The following is a 20,381-nucleotide window of genomic DNA, read 5'->3' as shown; positions in this document are numbered from 1 at the left end:
CTACGCAACTCAATTTCAATTTGCCCTTATTTTGTAACTCTGTCCCTTTGTTCATGGCTCTCCCACTAATCTGAATTCTTCTGTCCTTTCTCTTTACTTTTCTCATGATCCTGTTAGCACAGCATCATAATGTAGCTAACACTTTACAGCATGAGCAATTACCATTTAGGGTTTAATTCCCGCTGCTGTGTATAAGCAGTTTGCACGTTTTAGCTGCGACCATGAAGGTTTCCTCTGGATGCTCCAGTTTCCACCCACATTCCAAAGACTTGGATTACTAAGTTGCTCGCATGCTATGTTGGTACTGGAAGCATGGAAGCAGTTGCGGGCTGTCCGCAGCATACCCTTGGATAGCGTTGGTGTTTGACACAAAAGACACATTTCACTGTATGTTTTGCTGCATGTGTGATAAATAAGATATTCGTTTTCTCTCCTTTCTCTCAGCCTTTGGATCTTTTCACATAAACGAACCCTAATTTAGCTCAAAAATGTACCCAAACACAAGTCAATTTGGACCTTCAATGTACTTTCTCACTCAATTAGAATAGGGTTTCCTGACCTCAGGTCTACGGACTCAGTTAATGGTAAGGCTCCACGACATAAGAAAAGGTGTGAACCCCTGAATTAGATGATGGCTGATTTGTACCTTAATTACAACTATCCATCTTGGTTTTGCAACTTTTAACCACCGTATTTGAACAATGGTAGCTTGGTTATCAGTACTTTGCTGACCACTGATTCATTGTACTCTCCTTGTGATCTAGTAACGTATGGAAGAGCCACCGTCAGTGCCCGGCGCTCACAGCGCTGGCCACGATGCAGTAGTGAGACCTGCATCTCAGCTCTGAGCAGCTGCCTGCTCACTGTAGCCTGCCTAACACCAATTGTAACAGGCATCCTCTGAACATTGCCTCGGAGATTCACTCCTCACCAGACCTTCTGGCAAAGAGCTCACTTCTACTTTTCATTGCTGCCAGAATGTTAGTGGAGATGAACACTGCGAGGAGTGCAGCTGTGGGGCATGGGGCAGAATTAGTTAACTCCAAGTCCCTGGCCCAGCACTGCTGTACAGTGATGCGCAAAAGGCACATATATAGCTAGAATGCCTAAGACTTCCACACAATACTGTAGTAATTTTATGTATTGCATTGTACTGCAGTTGGTTAAACAAAAACAAATTTCATAACAAAAGTGAGCGTTGACAAACCTGATTCTGATATGGGTCTTTATTGTGGACTGAAAGTGAGAAGGGGGTGGGGAGAGGAGATCATGGTTAGGAAAAGAGGAAGGAAGAGGGGAGGGGGCGGAAAGCACCAGAGCAACATTCTGTAATGATCAAGAAACCAATTTGGAATCAAGTGAGCTTGCCTGGTGTCTCAGGGCTGGGTCTGCCTGCACCCATGCCATCATCCCTGCCCCTGGTACCCCTTCTATGCCACCTGTTCCGTCTCCCATCCCGTGTGCTCCAACTTCCCTATTCCTAACAACCTTTGCTCCTGCCAGATTTATAAACTCACTCTCCATTCCATGCTGACAAATATAGTACCATGCAAAAGTCTTAGGCACCTTAACAATATATATATGCCTAAGACCTTTGCACAACACTATAGATACTATGCTATAATGACCTATCTTTATGCTAATTTGATTAGCATTCTCAGAAACACATTCTGAGCACTAAGTGGGTACCACTGCAATTATTTTACCCTGGTCAGATACATTTAATTGATTACTGGAAGAGGTCACTGCAAATACATCGACCATTTATTGTCCTGGTGGCAGTGGTAAGGCTTAGCTGAACAGTTATCAATTTTCTTAAATACACAGGCAAGTTGACAATGGCTCTCAATGAACAGGAAAAAATATTTCACTTTCCTTCTGTCATACAGAATCTTTCTGTGAGTTACCAGTAGGGTTTTGTCAGTAGTTTATGCTGGTTATGTCTGGGGAAGGAATCTAATTTTGTTGAAGCATTCACAAATAATTGTGAAAACAGAGATTGTTCATAAATTAATTCCACTAAGATGAACAGCCAGTTATTTTTGCCTATGTCATATCATGCTCATTGCTATCTTGCTCTTTAAACCATGCTTCTACTGGGTAAGATGAGCCAGAAGAGTTCCGGTCCTTTTAGGGAGTAACCTGGAGTTGTGTGAATATAGTGGATATTTTGGGCAGGAACCAGTCATCAGCTCTTGATGTGAATTGTGGTTCGCTGTCAGTGAATTAAAGTTAAAAGCACACTTTTGCAAATAAATACTGTCTGTAAGAGATGTGGTTTGCGAAGTGGTGACCATGAGATGGCTGCATATGCATCAGTCAAGTGTTAAGACAATGGGGTTATGTTAACTGGCCTTCATCAATCCAGGGTTTGAGTAATGAGGTTATATAATTTGCACCATTGTAAACAAGTTCATAGAATCTTGCAGACTGGCCTGATTCTATCACTTAGCTCTATCACTAGCAGGGCATCTGTCTCCCTGTCGTTAGAAGTTTTTGGAATATCTGGGTTCACTAATTATTGTTTCTCCCAGCAAAGGTGTTTCAGAGAGTTTTTTTTATCAATCACAATGTGCTTCCACCACTTCTCAACCCAAGTATCGAAGTAAACAATGTCACTGTAACTGTTGAAATTGAAATGAATCTATTGTTACCTTTGATCTGAAGGGTATAAAGATGTGATGTACTTTGGGTTTGTGCCTCTACCAACAGTGCCTCCATGAGAATGCCTGCTTGTCATGAAGAATAAACACCAGCTGTATCACTAGCTTTAGTGTTTCTCCGGTGACTTCAATCAATTGTCACTACAGGTCCTAGATAGTTCCATTTGCTTGTCTTAGGACAACCGCTCCAGGACATAAATTCCCAGGCTTTGGTAAAAGTATGCAAATCAATGTGGCAAGTCACATTGAAGTGCAAGTTCAGTTGCTCCAAGTGAATGTACAACCAAGGGGCAGTAACGGCTCAGCTCATCTGGCCCATCATGTGCTCTGCTAATCAACTGACTTGATAGCCATCTCAATCTTGCATTCCAGAATTATCAAAAACTATCTTAATAATAGTCAAAGTCTGCTTCCATTATCCATTGGCCACTCGGGTGGTGGTGGTGGTGGAGTACATCATCACTGTTTTACACAGTTGACCTCTTATTTTAAGCATGAGACGTTTCTGCTCATTGGTGATGGTGATTGCTAAGTATGCTTCCATCCTGATGCTTTTAAAGCAGGGGTTCCCAGCTTGGGGTCCATGGACCCCTTGCTTAATGATATCGGCCCACAGCATTAAAAAAAAAGTCTGCGAACCCCTGCTTTAAAGAGTAAGGCTATAATGAGATGAAATATAGGAAATAATGAGATTAACACTGCACACATACCACATAGTCATCATATGAAATGGCACACCATTTGATCAGTCTGGATATGATCTTCACTGGGAAAAGATGCTGACATTCACTGGATATTGGAACAATACTGTGTTCTGTAAAAGAACAGTAACTTAGCCAGAATGGGAATATCACTATAAATTTATAAAATAAGATAAACATAGGGAATCACCGAAACAAAAGCAAGGTTTACATACTTCCTTAAAATCTGCAATGAGCAACATTGTAGATTATTTTGATATTTAATTTCCAGCAATGGGATATATTTTAGTTTAATCATTTTCAAATGCTAAGACACAAAAATTCTTGCCTATTATTTTCAAAAGCCATAAGCCTCAGTTTGGAAATAGAATAAGTAAGGGGTTCCCAACTTGGAGTCCATGAACCCCTTGGTTAATGGTTCATAGTGATTTAGCCATCATCTGCTGTCATTTTACAATGTTGTATGTTTAGTTTTCCCACTGTAAACAGATCATCGCAGAAGTTCATGGTGGACAGGGGATGACTAAAAGGATTATTAACCATGCTCTTTATCCACTCTGCACCAATCCAAATTTGTTGAGACATTTCCCAATTTGCCTAGAATTCAAAAACCAATAACTACCTTGCCTGTGAAGTGACTGCAATCTCTTTGATAAATGCAGCAACTCAAACACAGAACAAAGGCGTTGTGAGTCCCATAATCATTTGTTTAGATGATTATTCCTTCCAATATATTTTCTAGACAAGAAAACTCTACTGGGGATTCCAACACGCAGAGGTTCTCTGTTAACTGAAATTGAAAAGTCATTTTTAAATATAAAAACCAAGATCCTTAGGCCGATTACTTACAAGTCACATAGCAAAAATACCCAGAAAGTAGACAGTTCCTTAGCTTCCATTGTATATGTTCCTTTTTAAAGCAAACACTTGAGACACAAACAGAAGCCAACAGCTGTGTGTTTTGCTGTTGTCAATTCATGGCTGGCATTTACAGAAATATTGGAAAAGCAAAAAGAAAATTGACTCAAACTGCGAAAAGTGGAGCTTGCTGATAGAAAAATCTATGACAACAAGTGCTTTGGTGAGAAAGCACTAGGTACGGGAGAGCAATTGATGATCTAATGATAGTAATACTGTATGGTAATAGGCCCTTTGGCCCAACTCGCCCATGTTAAACATGAAGTCCATCTAAGCTAGTCCCATTTGCTCACACTTGACCTATGGTTCTGGTAAGATGGCAGTGCACTCAGTAGCAGCGGCCTCTCTGAGTCCAAGTAATGGCGTAATTGTTCTTTACAGCTTTTTATGACCGCAAGACGCTACTGGATATTGAGAACATCAAGTCCTGCAGGTCTACCCCACCAGCAAGCTGCTGAATAACGAAGGCGCTAAACTTGTTGTGTACTGTGTTAGCACCTGCTGCAGGCACCCAGGTAATAAGGCATCGAAGGTGGGGAGCAAAGGCAGTGCACGGTCCAACAAATGGTGCAAATGATGGTCTTGTGCATTTCTCTTGTGATTGAAAAACTCCATTGGACACTGCTAACATAAAATACTGCAAGTCTGGTTCACTGGTTCATTGGCGATAATGACAGCAGGGGAGCTGCATAGCTTCGTTTGTTGTGTTGACCAGGCCCTCATAAGACCATAAGATATAGGAGCAGAATTAGGCTATTTAGCCCATTGAGTCTGCTCCACCATTTCATCATGGCTGACCCATTTTTCCTCTCATCCCCAATCTCCTGCTTTCCCTCCTGTATCCCTTCATGCCTGACTAATCAAGAATCTACTAGCTTCTGCCTTAAATGTACATAAAGACTCGGTCTCCACAGCTGCCTATGGCAACGAATTCCACAGATTCACCACTCTCTGGAGGAAGAAATTCCTCCTCATCTCCATTCTAAAAGGATGTACCTCTATTTTGAGGTCCTCCAGTCTTACACTTTCCCACCATAGGAAACATCCTCTCCGCAACCACACTATGAAGGTCTTTCACCGTCTGATAGGTTTCAATGAGGGCACCCTTCTTTCTTCTAAATTTCAGTGAATACAGGCCCAAAGCCATCAAACACTCTTCATAATACAAGCCATTCAATTCTGGAATCATTTTGGTGAATCTTCTTTGAACCCTCACCAGTTTCACACACATCCTTTTTAAGGGGCTCAAAACTGCCCACAAATCTCCAAGTGAGGCCTCACCAGTGCTTCATGAAGTTTCAACTTTACATCCTTTCTTTTATATTCTAGTCCTCTTGAAATGAATGCCAACATTGCACTTGCCTTCCTCACCACACACTCAACCTGCAAATTAACTTTTGGGACTTTTGGGAATTCTGCACAATGACTTCCAAGTCTCTTTGCACCTCTGTCTTTTGTATTTTCTTTCCATTTAGAAAATAGCCAACCCTTTCATTTCTTCTACCAAAGTGCATAACCATACATTTCTTGACACTGTATTCCATCTGCCACTTCTTTGCCTATTCACCTAATTTGTCTGTCCTTCTGTAGCCTCCCTATTTCCTCAAAACTACCTGACTCCCCCGCCATCCACCTGGCTTCGTATCATCTGCAAACTTCGCAACAAAGCCATCAATTCCATCATCCCAATCAATGACATATAATGTAGAGAACAACATAGACCCTGTGGAACAACTAGTCACCGGCAGCCAAACAGAAAAGGCTCCCTTTATTCCCACTCTTTGCTTCCTGCCAATCAACCTCTCCTTCATCCAAGCTAGATTCTTTTCTGTAATACTTGTTAAGCAACCTCATGTGTGAGACCTTATCAAAGGCATTCTGAAAATCCAAGTACACAACACCCACCGATTTTGCCTAATCTATCCTGCTTGTTATTTTCTCAAAGAATTCCAACTGATTCGGCAGGTAAGATTTTCCCTTGAGGAAACCAAGCCTCCAAGTACTCCGAAACCCAATCCTTAACAATCAACTCCAACATCTTCCCAACCACTGAGGTCAGGCCTATAATTTCCTTTCTTTTGCCTCTCTCCCCCCTTGAAGAGTGGAGTGACATTTGCAATTTTGCAGTCTTCCGGAACATTCCAGAATCTAGTGATTCATGAAAGATCATTATTAATGCCTCCGCAATCTCTTCAGCGACAATGTCGCTCGTTGCAGCCTCCCAAGGAAGGAGATGTTGGTGGCAGTGTGGGAGAGAACAGAGGCGAGGCTAGAGTGCTGGTGTCCTTGCCGGGTTGGGGTCTGGACCCTTGCCGCCACCCCCCCCCCCCCCCCCAGTGTTCACTTAGTGGAAGACAAGCTGGACTGCAATTTATGTTTTACCCTATTATTATGTCTTGCATTGTACTGCCGCCACAAAGATAACAAATTTCATGACACTTGCCGGTGATACTTATTCTGATTCTGAAATGTTAATTTACAACTTCACTGCACAGGATTTTCTAGTGTTACTTAAATTACCTTTTTATTGAAATATTTTTTTCAGCAACTATTATGTTTTTTTCTGATGAAGAGAGATTATATTGGATTCAGGAAAGAATACTTTGACCGTCTCTTGGTTCTTATCACAAAATAGACTCAAAGCATTTACTTCTGCTGGGAACTTAAGAAAAGAAAGACTTCTGTCTTGAAGAAGCAAAAAAAGTACAAAGCTACATATTCTGCTTCGTCTTCACACTATTTAACAAGAGGGGAGATATTATTTTAGTTCATGGCTCCCCGGAACTTGGAGAGAAGGAAGCCATTGTTTATTACTTACCAAGTGAAGCGAATTGCTTCTGCAGAGCCAGTCTGGACTGCAATCTTACACGCAGCAGTCTTATCGTAGTTTCCATGTGACTTGCACTCAAAGAATTGTCTGCTATCACGGATTTCTGTTGGAAGGGTAAAAATCAAATATTTGCAAAATAATTGTTTTGGCACAGTATAATACAGAATACATCCCAAATCATAATATTACAGAAAAAAATTTAACTTTCTCATAGTTTAAATCAGCAAGGGAGAGACTGGCATCATTCCAGGGTGGGAGCCAATTTAAAAGGACAAGTCTCATTGGCACTGAGCCACCATCGTATGAGTGGGCCAGTGTTAGAATGGTCAGGCTCCAACAAAACATCACAGATTCTAAGTACTGTATCTGCTAAGTTTTTTTTTTCTCTTTCTTTGTCTATTAGTATGTAGCTTGTGCAGTGAAAATTGGTCCAGGGTTTGTGGTCAAGCTTTATTCAATTCATCCTAATATGTGCTTGGATATGATTCACAATGACAACCATGATCATTGTAATCATGGAGCTCTCCCTCATTTTATTTGTTATAAGTAGTGATCCATATCACAGAATAAAATATAAAGTCTAAAGCCAAGGCCCAATGTAAAGGATAAAAAAGCTGAGAGCCCACTGTTTCTTTATTACTTAATAAGCACACTGCCCTATTGGCCATGACTGAAGCTAAATTAATTAAGGTACTTTATAGATAGATGAGTGAAGGTCACTGTTAGAATATACCGCTTCCTAAGACCCATAAGAAATAATTACTGCACCATAAAATTGCTAGATACAGCACCTTGCCCCTTTCATAGCTAAAACCCCCTTACAGATTGCGTACTACATTATGTTTAATTTAGTTATTGCCCATTACACCACTGGCGTTATGGCAACAATGAAGGTCCTCCATCTCTGCCTGTCCTTGGCCATCTTCTCTATAGTGTCCCAGGTATGGTTCAGGGTCCTCATTTCTGCTTCTATGGTACGGCCCCAATTGTCTTTGATCTCCCATGTTTCCTCCATCATTTAGGGGTTCAATGAAGTGCTGTCTTGATGATGGAGTTAGCTTCCTATCATGTGACCAATCCATCTCCAACGTTTCCTCCTGATTGTGGCCATGTCCTCTTCATGGCTGATGGAGTAAGGTGTGGTTGGAGACCATTGCCAGAAAATACGGAGGATCTTCCACAGGCTCATGGTGTGGAATGGTGACGGCTTGGCAAAGTCATTTTCTGTCACGTTTAATTTAAACAAACAAAATCTCATCATGTTGTACATACTAATATTTTAACGACCATTTCTTTATATTACCTGTGGCTGATCCTTTGGAAAATGCAGACCGCCAAGCTTCTGAACCCAAATATAGGGGTGACCCAGCTCTCCAATGTAGTCACTAAAAGTCAAGATTCTGGGAAAAAAAAATGAGATTTTTTTTTCAACTAATATAGAGACATAACATGAGAATATTTGGATTCTATAAATTCCTTACTCAGGTCAGATTTGCTTCATATAAATTAAGAATAATTATACTGTTTTTTGACTGATGAACATTATTTTAATGGTGGTGATAGATGCCATGAATGTTTATTTCTGCTAGCTGAGTTATCCACACATTATTAGAGGAGGGAGCTCATTTAAGATACCTTTGCTCATCAGCCTAGGAAAAGGCTCCATGCCTCCAATGAACGGTTTCACGAGCAGATGTGGGATGTTGTCATGTTGCTTCAACTGGCACACTAAAGTGAAAGGTAATGAATGAACGAAGGATCCCCTCTTACTTAACTTTCTCCTATGGTCCACTCTCCTTTCTCCTCCTTCCTCTCCAGTTCCTGATCTTTCCCACCCACCTGGCTTCACCTATCAGCTTCCAGCTAGCCCCCTCACCACCTTTTTATACTGGCATTTATCTTTCCCTTCCTTCTCATCTCCAAAGAAGGGGCTCAGGCAGAAACATCAACTATCTATTTATTTCCACAGATGCTGCCGGACCTGCTGAGTTCCTCCAGCATTTTGTGTGTGTTGCAATCAAGTACTCACCCAACTTTATCAAACTGATACTGATTAGCTGGGTTTGGAGTCTTCTTGCCATGGTCCCCAGGATACAGACAACTCAGTAATGAGGCTGGAGACAATAAATCTCTACATACAAAATATTTAAGAAGAAATAATTACATAACATACAATTTTCGGTATAATTAGAACATAAATCCAATGAAAAGCAGATATTTCTGAGTTTCATGAAAATATTTTACGGTTTTGCTAGAATATAAGATTCACAGTACTTTGCTTTGAAATTTATGACTGATATTGATGAACATGCTGCTTGGGCCAAATCCCTATAACTTGTATCATAAATGCTCATACCTATACTTGCCTCATATTGACCTTGAAGAACTAGTGTTGAGGTCTCTCTTTTAAGAGTTAGTTTTAGGTCATGGGAGACAGCAGGAGATTGGAACAGGACTGAACCTCTAACAGAAGAGTGACCTGGGTTAGAATCGGCAGTTCACATCACGGATAACCTCACCTGGTCCCTTAAAATCACCTCTCTGAACAAGACACAGCAACGTCTCCACTTCCTAAGGAGATTGAGGAAAATGAGCCCCCATCCCCCACCTTAACTGCATTTTACAGGAGCATCATTGAGAGCATTCTGACAAGTCGCATCTCCATGGGGTATGGGAGCACTTCAGCATCGGACTGGAAGTCTCTACAAAGGACTATGAAAACAACTGAGAGGATCACAGGGGTTTCCTTACCATCCATTGAGGACATTTATTTGGAACGCTGTGTATGCAGGGCCCTTAGTATTATCAAAGATCCCACCCATCCATCCAGCATCCTCTTTGACTTTCTACCATCAAGCAGGAGATCCCGATGCACAAAAACAAGAATGATCAAGATGGGAAATGGTTTCTTCCCCCAGCCATTAGGCTTTTGAACTCCCTGCTGCATTGCATTCAAAGAGTCATTGGTTAATCGGTTCTGTACATTACAATATTTAATTTCTGCACTTTACTTATGTGAAATCCATCTGTAGATTTCACTCTTACCTTTCATAAGTTATTGTGCATTATGTGTACTATGATGCTTTACACCCTGGCTCAAAGAAACATTATCTCATTTGACGGGATTTATATATATAGTTAAATGACAATAATCTTGACTTTCATGCCAGTAGCATTACCTTAACTTGGAAAAAGTTTGGCTGAACCGTTGCAAAAACACAAGATATTTTGGTGAAAATAATTTAAGCTTGTGTTTTGATGAACTTTTACGCTAATTTTGCCTGTGTCTGCAAAACCTGCCCGAGTTGAAATTCAGAGCTGCTGACATGGGAAGGCTGTACAAATGTCTGTTTTTGGATGCAAAGGAACCAGAAGGCAAGCCTATAAAATTCCATCCAACTCCTGTGAGGAAACACTAATATATACTTGTGAAAGTAGCTTATAGGTTTTGCATTAGAAGTAATTTTTTTCTGAGCACAGCCAGTACTATAGGCGGCAGAATTTCTGCTACTTAAAAATTAAAAGTTTTTTGTGATAAACCCACTCCAGTAGGTATTAATAATCAACAAAAGTGCTGTAGAGCAGGGATACCCAATCTTCATTATGCTATGGATCCCTACCATTAACCAGGGGGTCCATGGACCCCAGGATGGAAACCCCTGTTCCAAAGGAAAAATAAAGACAACCAATATATGCATTATTAAGATGCCCGACTCTATTGCCTCACTGCAGATTTTACATTCGTGATTGCACATTTACTGATGCAGTACAAAGCAGAAACACTACTTTTGGAAGTCAGCGTTGACAGATATAACATTTGATGTTTATTCCACCCCTCCCCCCTAACTCCCCTCAGCTCTTACCCTGCACTGATAGCTACAGACATTTCTGTAGCTGTGGTTACTTTGGTCTTGACAGTCATGATATTGAGGTTCATCAAATAATGGAAGTAGAGATGAAGAACACTGCCATCTACCGAATGGGGGGAAAGAGATATGAAGATGAAAGACAAAATTATAACTCTAATCAAAGTGCATTTTAATACACACATGAAAGTAGTAATGCACGGAGAAGTATTTTGGAACTTGCTCATCTACACGCATCCAATTAACTAACACCAGATACTGTATATCCCTTAATATTTTAATTCAAACATTAAGTAACAATTGCACACATATTAAATTATGTGAACCTGTACAGGGCTGCGATATGTGCAAGACTGTAAAACCATAACATATAGGAGCAGAATTAGGCCATTTGGCCCATCGAGTCTGCTCCACCATTTCATCATGGCTGATCCAATTATTCTGTCTGACCCAATCTCCAAACCTTCTCCCCATGACCCTTTACGTGTGATTTATCAAGAACCTATAAACCTCTGTCTTAAATATACATAAAGACTTGGCTTGCCTGTGGCAAAAAAATTCCACAGTCTCCACTCTCTGGCTAAACAAATCACTATACCTATCCCTCTACCTACCTTCATATCATGTTCAAACTTTGCAACAAAGCCATCAATTCTATCATCCAAACCATTGACATACAATGTAAAAAGAATTGTCTCAACACAGACACCAGTGGTCATCAGCAGCCAGCTAGAAAAGGATCCCCTTATTCCCACTTTTTGTCTCCTGCCAATCAGCCACGTCTTTATCCTTGCTAGAATCTTTCCTATAATACCATGGGCTTGTAGCTTGTTAAGCACTCATGTGTGGCACCTTGTCAAAGGCCTTCTGAAAATCCAAGTACACAACACCCACTGATTTCCTTTTGTCTATCCTGCTTGTTATTTCTTGAAATAATTCCAACAGATATGTCAGGCAAGATTTTCCCTTGAGGAAACCATGCTGACTATGGCCTATTTTATTGTGTGCCTCCAAGTACCCTGAGACCTCATCCTTAATAATTGACTCCAACATCTTCTCAACCACTGAGGTCAGACTAATTGGCCTATTGTTTCCTTTCTTCTGCCTCTCTCCCTTCTTGAAGACTGGAGTGACATTTTCAATTTTACAGTTTTCTGGAAGCATTCTAGAACCTACTGATTCTTGGAAGATTATTACTAATGCCTCCACAATCTCTTCAGTCACCTCTTTCAGAACTCTGGCGTGTATACCATCTGGTGGTCACTCATCCACCTTCAGACCTTTCAGTTTCCCAAGAACCTCCTCTCTAGTTATGGTAGCTTCACACACTTCGTGCCCCTGACACCTGGAGCTTCCACCATGTTGCTGGTGTCTTCCAATATAAAGACTGATGCAAAATATTGATTTAGTTCGTCTGCTATTTCGTTGTCCCTCATTACTACTTTTTTTGCATCTTTTTCCAGTGATCTGATATCCACTCTTTGTTTCTCTATTACACTTTACATATCTGAAGAAACTTTTGGTATCCTCTTTAATATTATTGTCTAGCTTACTTCCATATTCCATCTTTACTTTCTTAATGACTTCTTTTAGTTGCCTTCTGTTGGTTTTTAAAAGCACCCCAATCCTCTAAATTCCCGCTTTTTTTGGCTCTATTATATGCCCTCTTTGGCGTTTATGTTGGCTTTGACCTCTCTTGGTATGGTTGTGACATATTTCTTTTAAAATACTTCTTCCTCTTTGGGACATATATATCCTGTATCTTCCAAATAGCTTCCAGAAATTCTAGTATGCTGCTTTGCTGGCATCCCTGTCAGAGTTCTTTTGCAATCAATTCCGACCAACTCCTCTCTCACGTCTCTGTAATCCCCTTTACTCTGCTGTACCTGATACCTTAGGTTCTCCTTCTCAAATTTCAGGCTGAATTTGATCACATTATGATCACTTTCCCCTAAGGGTTCTTTCACCTTAAGCTCTCTAATCAATTCTGGCTCATTGCACAACACCAGTCCAGAATAGCTGGTCTTCTAGTGGGTTCAACCACAAACTGCTCTAAAAAGCCATCTCTTAGGCACTCCAGAAATTCCTCCTCCTGTAATGCACCACCAACCTGATTTTCCCAATCCACCTGTATATTGAAGGACCCCACGACTATTGTAACAATGCCCTTTTGGCACCCATTTTCTATTTCTTGTTGTAATTTGTAGGCCACATCCTTACTACTGTTTGGGGGTCTGTATACAACTCCCATCAGGGTATTTTTACCCTTGCACTTTCTTATGTCTCTCCACAATGATTCAACACCTTGCGACCCTCCATTATCCCTTTCTAACGATTTGATTTCATTTTTTACCAACAGAGCAATACCACTCCCTCTGCCTTCCTGCCTATCTTTTCAACGCAATGTGTATCCTTGGACATTGAGCTCCCAGCTATAATGATTCAGTGATGCCTACAACATCATACATGCCAATCTGCAACTGTGCTGCAAATTCATCTACCTTATTCCGTATACTGTGTGCATTCAGATACACCCTCTGTCCTGTACTCACCTTTTTCGATTTTGTCTGCCTTTTATGTTGCAACTTATCTTGTTGATTGCAATTTTGCCCTATCAACAGCCTCTCCTCACTATACGTTACCTCTATTTGTAAACCAGCTACCTCATCTTCAGCATTATTATCTACCCTTCCTCCAATTCTTCTTGCATTGAAATATACACAGCTCAAGACACCAGTCGCACCATACTCAACCCTTTGATTCCTAACTTTGACTGAGGTCTTAGCAACATCTGCCTCCGCAAACTCTCCACTAACTACTCTGCCAATCTGTTTCCCATCTCCCTGCAACTCTAGTTTAAACCCCACCATGCAGCATTAACAAATTTTCCCATTCGGATATCAGTCCCCCTCCAGTACAGGTGCAAACTGTCCTTCTGCACAAGTTCCACCTTTGCTGGAAGAGAGCCCAATGATCCAAAAACCTTATGCCACCCATCCTAGGCTGTATAATCTTTCTTGTTCTGACCTGACTAGCATGTGGCACGGGTAGCAATCCTGAGATCACAACCCCAGAGGTCCTGCCCTTTAACATAGCACCTACCTCCCTGAACTCCCCATGTAGTGTCATGTCACTCGTCCTACCCATGCCATTGACACCTACACTGACCACGACTTCTGGCTGTTCACCCTCCCACCTGAGAAGGTTGAGGACCCGATCTGAGATATCCCAGATCCTGGCACCCAAGAGGCAAGCCACCATCTGGGAATGTTGTTCTCAGCCGCAGAACCTCCTGTCTGTTCCCCTAACGAATCCCCTATCACCACAGCATGCCTCTTCTCCCCCCTTCCCTTCTCAGTCACAGAGGCAGACTCAGTACCAGAGACCTGACCACTGTGACTTTCCTCTGTTAGGTCTTCCCCCTGCGACAGTACCCAAAGTGATATACCTGTTGTTGAGGGGGATGGTCACAAGGATACTCTGCATGAGCTTCTTAACCCCTTTCCCCTTTCTGACTGTCACTAAGTTTTCTGTCTCTTGCTCCTTGTAAATATAAACCAACCAATCTCTTCTCAAAAAGAATTTTGAGCTGCTATATATTGCGGCAATTAAAAAATGCCAAAGGAATTCAAATGTTTGAGAAAAAACTGACATTACAGGTGGTCCTTTTAAAATTCTGAGCATAGCACTTCTTTAGAACATAAATCTCTCATTGGAAACCGGGTTGCTGACAGAACTTAAGAAGTGTTTAGAGTAGCACTTGAATTGTCTAAGCCCAGAATGTTAAAGCGAAGTGCTAGAAGATGGATTTAACATAAATAGTGCCCACTGGTCAGCATAGATGTGGTGGGGAAAATGCCTTGGCCCAATGCTGTATGACAGTCCCACTCTTAGCAACAAATACAGAGATAATTCTACATCTGTAGCAGTACATTAAAAAGTAATACATCAAATACAAAACAGCAGTATTGAACTTATTTTGCCTTGGTATTTTTCTAGCTGGTTTCTGTGATTTTAGATAGTTCAAAGGTACATACCCTTTTACATTACAATTGGTTAAGGCAAAGAAGGGAGGATTAACTCTAACCTTTGTATTTCAGGTCTAAAGCAACAGACAGAGGGTGCCGCTTCAACATTTCTCTGCGTTTATCATCTAGCTGTAGGCCAAGAGTTGGGCGACGGCGTTTCTGAAAAACAGATTAATAGTTTGGGAAATAATTTACACTCCCAGCAAATTTGATAACAGGAAGTCGCATTTATCATATTAATATAGTTATTACAATGGCTGGTCAAGCAGAAAATCTTAACTTGAGAATAAGACAGAACGGGACATGAGCTAATCATTTTGAGTATCTTATGATATTTATTCCTGGTTATATTTTAAGAACCTTTACATTTCCTTTTGCAAAGATTCTTCTCAGAATACATTCCTCATACTTATTTTTCACCATAGACCTTATTTGTCTTAGAAGAAAACAGTTTTAAGCAATTCTTTTGTAAATAGCTGAATCACAAACAGATTAAACTTTAGAATATTAACTTTAGAATATATTTGTTTTGACATAACAATTTGATAACGAATGAAGAGCGCGTTATTAGTAGACGACCCGTTAGCACTAACTGCTTAGGGAAATATAACTATCAGTGGAGTCAATCAACCCAGTCTGCCTGATAGTTAGTTAGTACCTACACACACACACACGCACACGCATGCCCAAGATATAAAATGAGAGTGCCTAGGAGTTGTGCACAGCATTGTATTTGTCAACATGGAGCGGAGAATAAGTTTGTAAATCTGGCAAAAGCAAAGGATCTTGAGAATAGCAAGGGTGGAGCGCTGTGGGAGAGGTGGCAGAGAAGGATGCCAGGTACAGGGGTAGTCACACCAAGCACCCAGCACCGAGACCAAGGCAAAGTCATTAGATTTTAAACAATTGGTTTATTGATCATTATAGAAGGTTACTCTGGTGTTTCCTGCTCCCTCCCCTCTTTCTAACCATGATTCCCTTCTCCCTGCCTGCTTCCCACTCTCAGTCCACAATGGAATCAGGTTTATCATCATTCACACGTTATGAATTTTATTCTGCAGCAGCAGTACAGTGCTGGTATGATGAGACTGTGAGTTTTTTTTAGGATGACGGCAATATATTTCGTAAAGGAGTCTTGGGTAAATTACCCACATAGATTAATAGTTATATCTAGATGGAATAGAAGCATTAGATTTAGAAAAAAGACAGTAGGACTCCATTGCTTACAAGCCTCGTGATTTCTTCAATTAATATTCTTGCTTGTCATCAGCATGGACAAATGCCTGCAGAGCACACCCGCCATTTCAGTGTGAACATGACTAAGCATATGTCGAATGTGGGTACTCTGCCAAGACTATCATCAAAGTTGACATTTTAGCCGTTTATTAAGCTGTCAGTAAGATTAGTAGCTCTGTGGCAATGAATGACTGCAGAAAACTTCTGCATTCAACTTTTACAGCAGACAGTGTCAGATGCTAGCAAGTCTCTCAAAGCAGAAATGCTGTATTGCGATATTCTGCTATGCAGTGTTAAAAAACACTGTTCTGGCTCTGACAGCTGGTGCAAAATAATTGAAGACATTTGGGATACCTGGTATACTTCAGCTGAATCACTCTCCAAATGCCGTCCATCACAAGGCCACCTTCTCCTTAAGATGGTAAGTGTAATCAGGAACCAATGCAACCATTAAAAAAATCATTGCAAATGTGCTTACAGTGATATTGTCCATTCTGGGAAAAAGTAATTAATATTCATGTTGTTGGAAGGACCAAATCATGGAATGCATTTGTTGTAAAGGCTAGCATTTCACTGACCAAAGAACATCCAAGGCATTAAACTCATATAAGTGCGACCTTTGACTGAATAATTCTGCAATATCCTATGTAAAGTGGTTACCATGGTGAGCATCTACCATGAATCATTATATTCACTCACTCACTAAGATACAGTTCAAGAAGCATCTCCCTTTCCTGTTCAGCACTACAGGAGACCGTGGGATTGATCGGCAGCATTGTGAGTATTTTCCTGTTTGGTAAAGGTTGAAGCAGTAAACAATATCATACAAAACTGTTTAAAGGGTACATATATAAATATCTTCACGTACACTTTCGCAAAAATAATCAATTACTGCTTTGTGCTTAGCTCAAGGCAATGAAAATTACAGATTATAGATTACTTCAAAAGTGCAGCTCTCTTCCTTTCATCAGCTTCTAGTTCCTACTTTAATGAAGATACAGGACCAAAATAAAAAATGCTTATTTATTTTTCACAGTATGCAAAATCGAACACTTTTCAAAAATACCTATTTAGAATCAGAGAAAAATACAGCACAGCAACAGGCCCTTTGGTCCATCTAGTCTGTGCCAAACCATTTAAACTGCTTACTTGCATCAGCCTGCAATGGGACCAAAGCTGTCCATACCCCTACCATCCATGTACCTATCCAAACTTCTCTTAAGTGTTGAAACTGAACGTGTGTACCATTAGCATTGGCAGCTCATTCCACACTCTTACAACCCTTTGAGTGAAGAAGTTTCCCCTCAATTTCCTCTTAAACTTTTCACCTTTCACTCTTAACCCATAACCTCTGGTTGTAGCCCCACCCAACCTCAGTGGAAATTTGGCTACTTTCTTCTTAAGTAATATAGCATACTAAAATAATCTATGGTCCATGACAATGTGAGCAAAGAACCAGCTCAACAAAAAGTTTCCTTAATGAACCTTTCCTCCTATGTTAACAGGAGTTTTTGTTTCTATATTATATAATTGCAGATGCATGCTTAGAGATTAAAAGTGAACTAGAAACCATAATTAGTTACAGGTCAAGAAACAGATACCAACTCATTTGACTCCATGATGAATCTGTCAACATATAGCTTCTAATTAACTTCAAGATTTATTTATTGACACCCTCATTCTCTGTATCAATAAAACTTTACCTGTGTCTCCAGCTTTCCTAGCATTCAGCGCTCAAAATGCTGGTCCATGATATTATCATGCACCAACTCACACATATCAAAGTCTTTGCTGGCTGCCTGACCCATTTTCATTTACGTGGTAACAAACTAATCTAAAATCTTTTCCTAAAGGGGTTGTAGAATACAGAAATTCTGATACTTTTTGCTTCAAGCACTCAAGCTGTATTCTTTGCAATTCACCTTCTCTGAAAAAAAAAGACCCCCTTAAAAGCAACCACTGACAGGCTATATCTAGCACCTCAACCTTGCTTTGTATACACTAGGTTGACAAGCATGGCTTTGCTTACAAAGAGCAACACAGGGTGACGGGGTAAAGATACGTCTCTACCAAAGGAGGGGTAAGACACTCCTCTCCACTAGCCTGCAGGCCACCCTTTCGGCAAAGTGTAGCACCTGCTTAGCCCCCAGGTATCACTCACAGTCAGATCTCATTGTGGCTTGTTTTATTGGAAATGAAGAACTGGCTTCAGATTAAGTAGTTCAGATCATACCCTGATCAGGGTCACGAGACCCCATGGGAAGAGGTGGTGGATGGTCCTATGAGCAACTGGTACACGTCACAAATTCTGGTTATGGGACCACTGACGCCAGGCAGAGAATCTTTGAAGAGTATTGATGCAGGTTGGGGTCACTTGTCTCATCCAGACACTGCCCAGAAGGCAGCAATGGTAAACCACTTCTGCAGAAAAATTTGCCAAGAACAATCATGGAAGATTGCAAAACTTCAAAGCACTGGCTGGTTTAGTGATCGCTGGTCAAAGGAGCACTATTTCTGATTTTGTTTAGGAATGCAACAATGCCAGCCAGAGTAGATCGACTTCTGCAGAAATTACTGTTACTTACAGTTGTTGTCTGCTCCTCTTCTGCATCCGAGTCACTTTCATCATCTGCGATGCAAAGGCAAATAAATTAAGAAACTTAAAAAGAACTGACAATCACACATTGTTTAGATGAAACAAAGGATAGTGATATGGAAGTAAACAGTTGTTGATAATCCTCTACCACTTTAATTTGAAGCCAGTTCTTCATTCCCAACAAAACACTGTGTACTAAGCCCCCTCCTTCACCCTCTGTATACCCGTGACTGTGTCGCCACCCATAGTTCCATTCTGCTAATTAAATTTGCTGATGACAGTACACTGATTGGCTTAATTTCAAATAATAATGAGGCAGCCTACAGAGAAACTGTCATCACTCTGACACAGTGGTTGGTGTCAAGAAAACAACCTCTCCCTCAACTCGCAAAAAACAAAGGAGCTGATTGTGGACTGCAGGAGGAATGGAGACAGTCTAACTCCTATAGACATCAATAGATCTGGGTTGAGAGGGTGAACAGCTTTAAGTTCCTCGGCATAAGCATCACCAAGGATCTCACGTGGTCTGTACATACTGGCTGTGTGGTGAAAATGGCACAGCAGCGCCTCTTTCAACTCAGATCGTTGAAGAAGTTTGGTATGGCCCCACAAATTCTAAGAATTTTCTATAGGGGCATGATTGAGAGCATGCTGAATGGCTGCATCACTGCCTGGTATGGGGTCTGTACTTCCCTCAATCACAGTGCTCTGCAGAGAGTTGTGCGGACAGCCCAGTGCATCTATAGATGTGAACTTTCCAGTATTCAGGACATTTAAAAAGACAGGTGTGTAAAAAGGGCCTAAAGGATCAATGGAGACCTGAGTCACCCCAACCACAAACTATTCCAGCTGCTACCATCCGAGAAAAGATATTGCCCATAAAAGCCAGGCCATCAGACTGATTAATTCATGCTGACACAACTGTATTTCTATGTTATATTGACTATCCTATTGTACATAATATTTATTATAAATTACTATAATTGCGTATTGCACATTTAGACGAAGACATAAATATTTTTACTGCTTATGTATATGAAGGTTGTCAGTAATCAAGTCAATTCCATTCAATACAAGCCATGAGATCCAACTGTGAGTAACACCTAGGGCCTCACAGGTGCGCATGGCTTAACAAGCAAATTAAAAACATTTGCATGCCAATCAAAGCAAACATCAATTTAGATATGAAATTCTCAAGTCTCAATAAATAAGATTAGTTATTACCTTGGGAATCTTCTGGTGGTCTTGCAAGTGCCTTGGCTTCTTCCACGTCCCCATCAATTGCTACTGTAAGATTTTTGTCTGGCAAAAGAAAAATTTGATCTATTTAGCTGTGGATACACATGGAAAATTTAGATATCTAAACGTGTTATAAAAGCCATCATAACAATAGTTCATTAGCAGAAAATATGGCTCATCTTTTTCGTGAGGCAGCATTTTACACACACAGAAGTTAATAATTATTCACAGCATTGTATCAGGAAACTGCACAAAGTGCTTGCTATCATATCTGCTTTTAATATATTGAGGATTAAAATAATTC

The 20,381-nt window shown here is 40.6% G+C and overlaps 1 protein-coding gene across 2 annotated transcripts in view; it reads right to left on the bottom strand.

Annotated features, from left to right (window-relative positions):
* Positions 1 to 20,381, bottom strand: part of thoc5 (THO complex 5) — a 56,735-nt gene that overhangs the window by 8,391 nt on the left and 27,963 nt on the right. For both annotated transcript variants that reach the window (XM_059988063.1, XM_059988064.1), the window contains 8 exons: positions 20,063 to 20,140; positions 18,828 to 18,871; positions 15,066 to 15,165; positions 10,976 to 11,084; positions 9,142 to 9,243; positions 8,416 to 8,512; positions 7,101 to 7,215; positions 3,374 to 3,477 (listed from right to left, as the gene is read on the bottom strand). In XM_059988063.1, coding sequence (XP_059844046.1) covers positions 3,374 to 3,477; positions 7,101 to 7,215; positions 8,416 to 8,512; positions 9,142 to 9,243; positions 10,976 to 11,084; positions 15,066 to 15,165; positions 18,828 to 18,871; positions 20,063 to 20,140 — 749 coding nt within the window. The remainder of the gene's footprint in view (positions 1 to 3,373; positions 3,478 to 7,100; positions 7,216 to 8,415; positions 8,513 to 9,141; positions 9,244 to 10,975; positions 11,085 to 15,065; positions 15,166 to 18,827; positions 18,872 to 20,062; positions 20,141 to 20,381) is intronic.

The sequence above is a fragment of the Hypanus sabinus genome, chromosome 13 (assembly GCF_030144855.1).
Source record: "Hypanus sabinus isolate sHypSab1 chromosome 13, sHypSab1.hap1, whole genome shotgun sequence".
Taxonomy (NCBI): domain Eukaryota; kingdom Metazoa; phylum Chordata; class Chondrichthyes; order Myliobatiformes; family Dasyatidae; genus Hypanus; species Hypanus sabinus.
The sequence above is the reverse complement of the archived record's forward strand: the minus strand, read 5'-3'. Positions and strand labels throughout refer to the sequence as shown.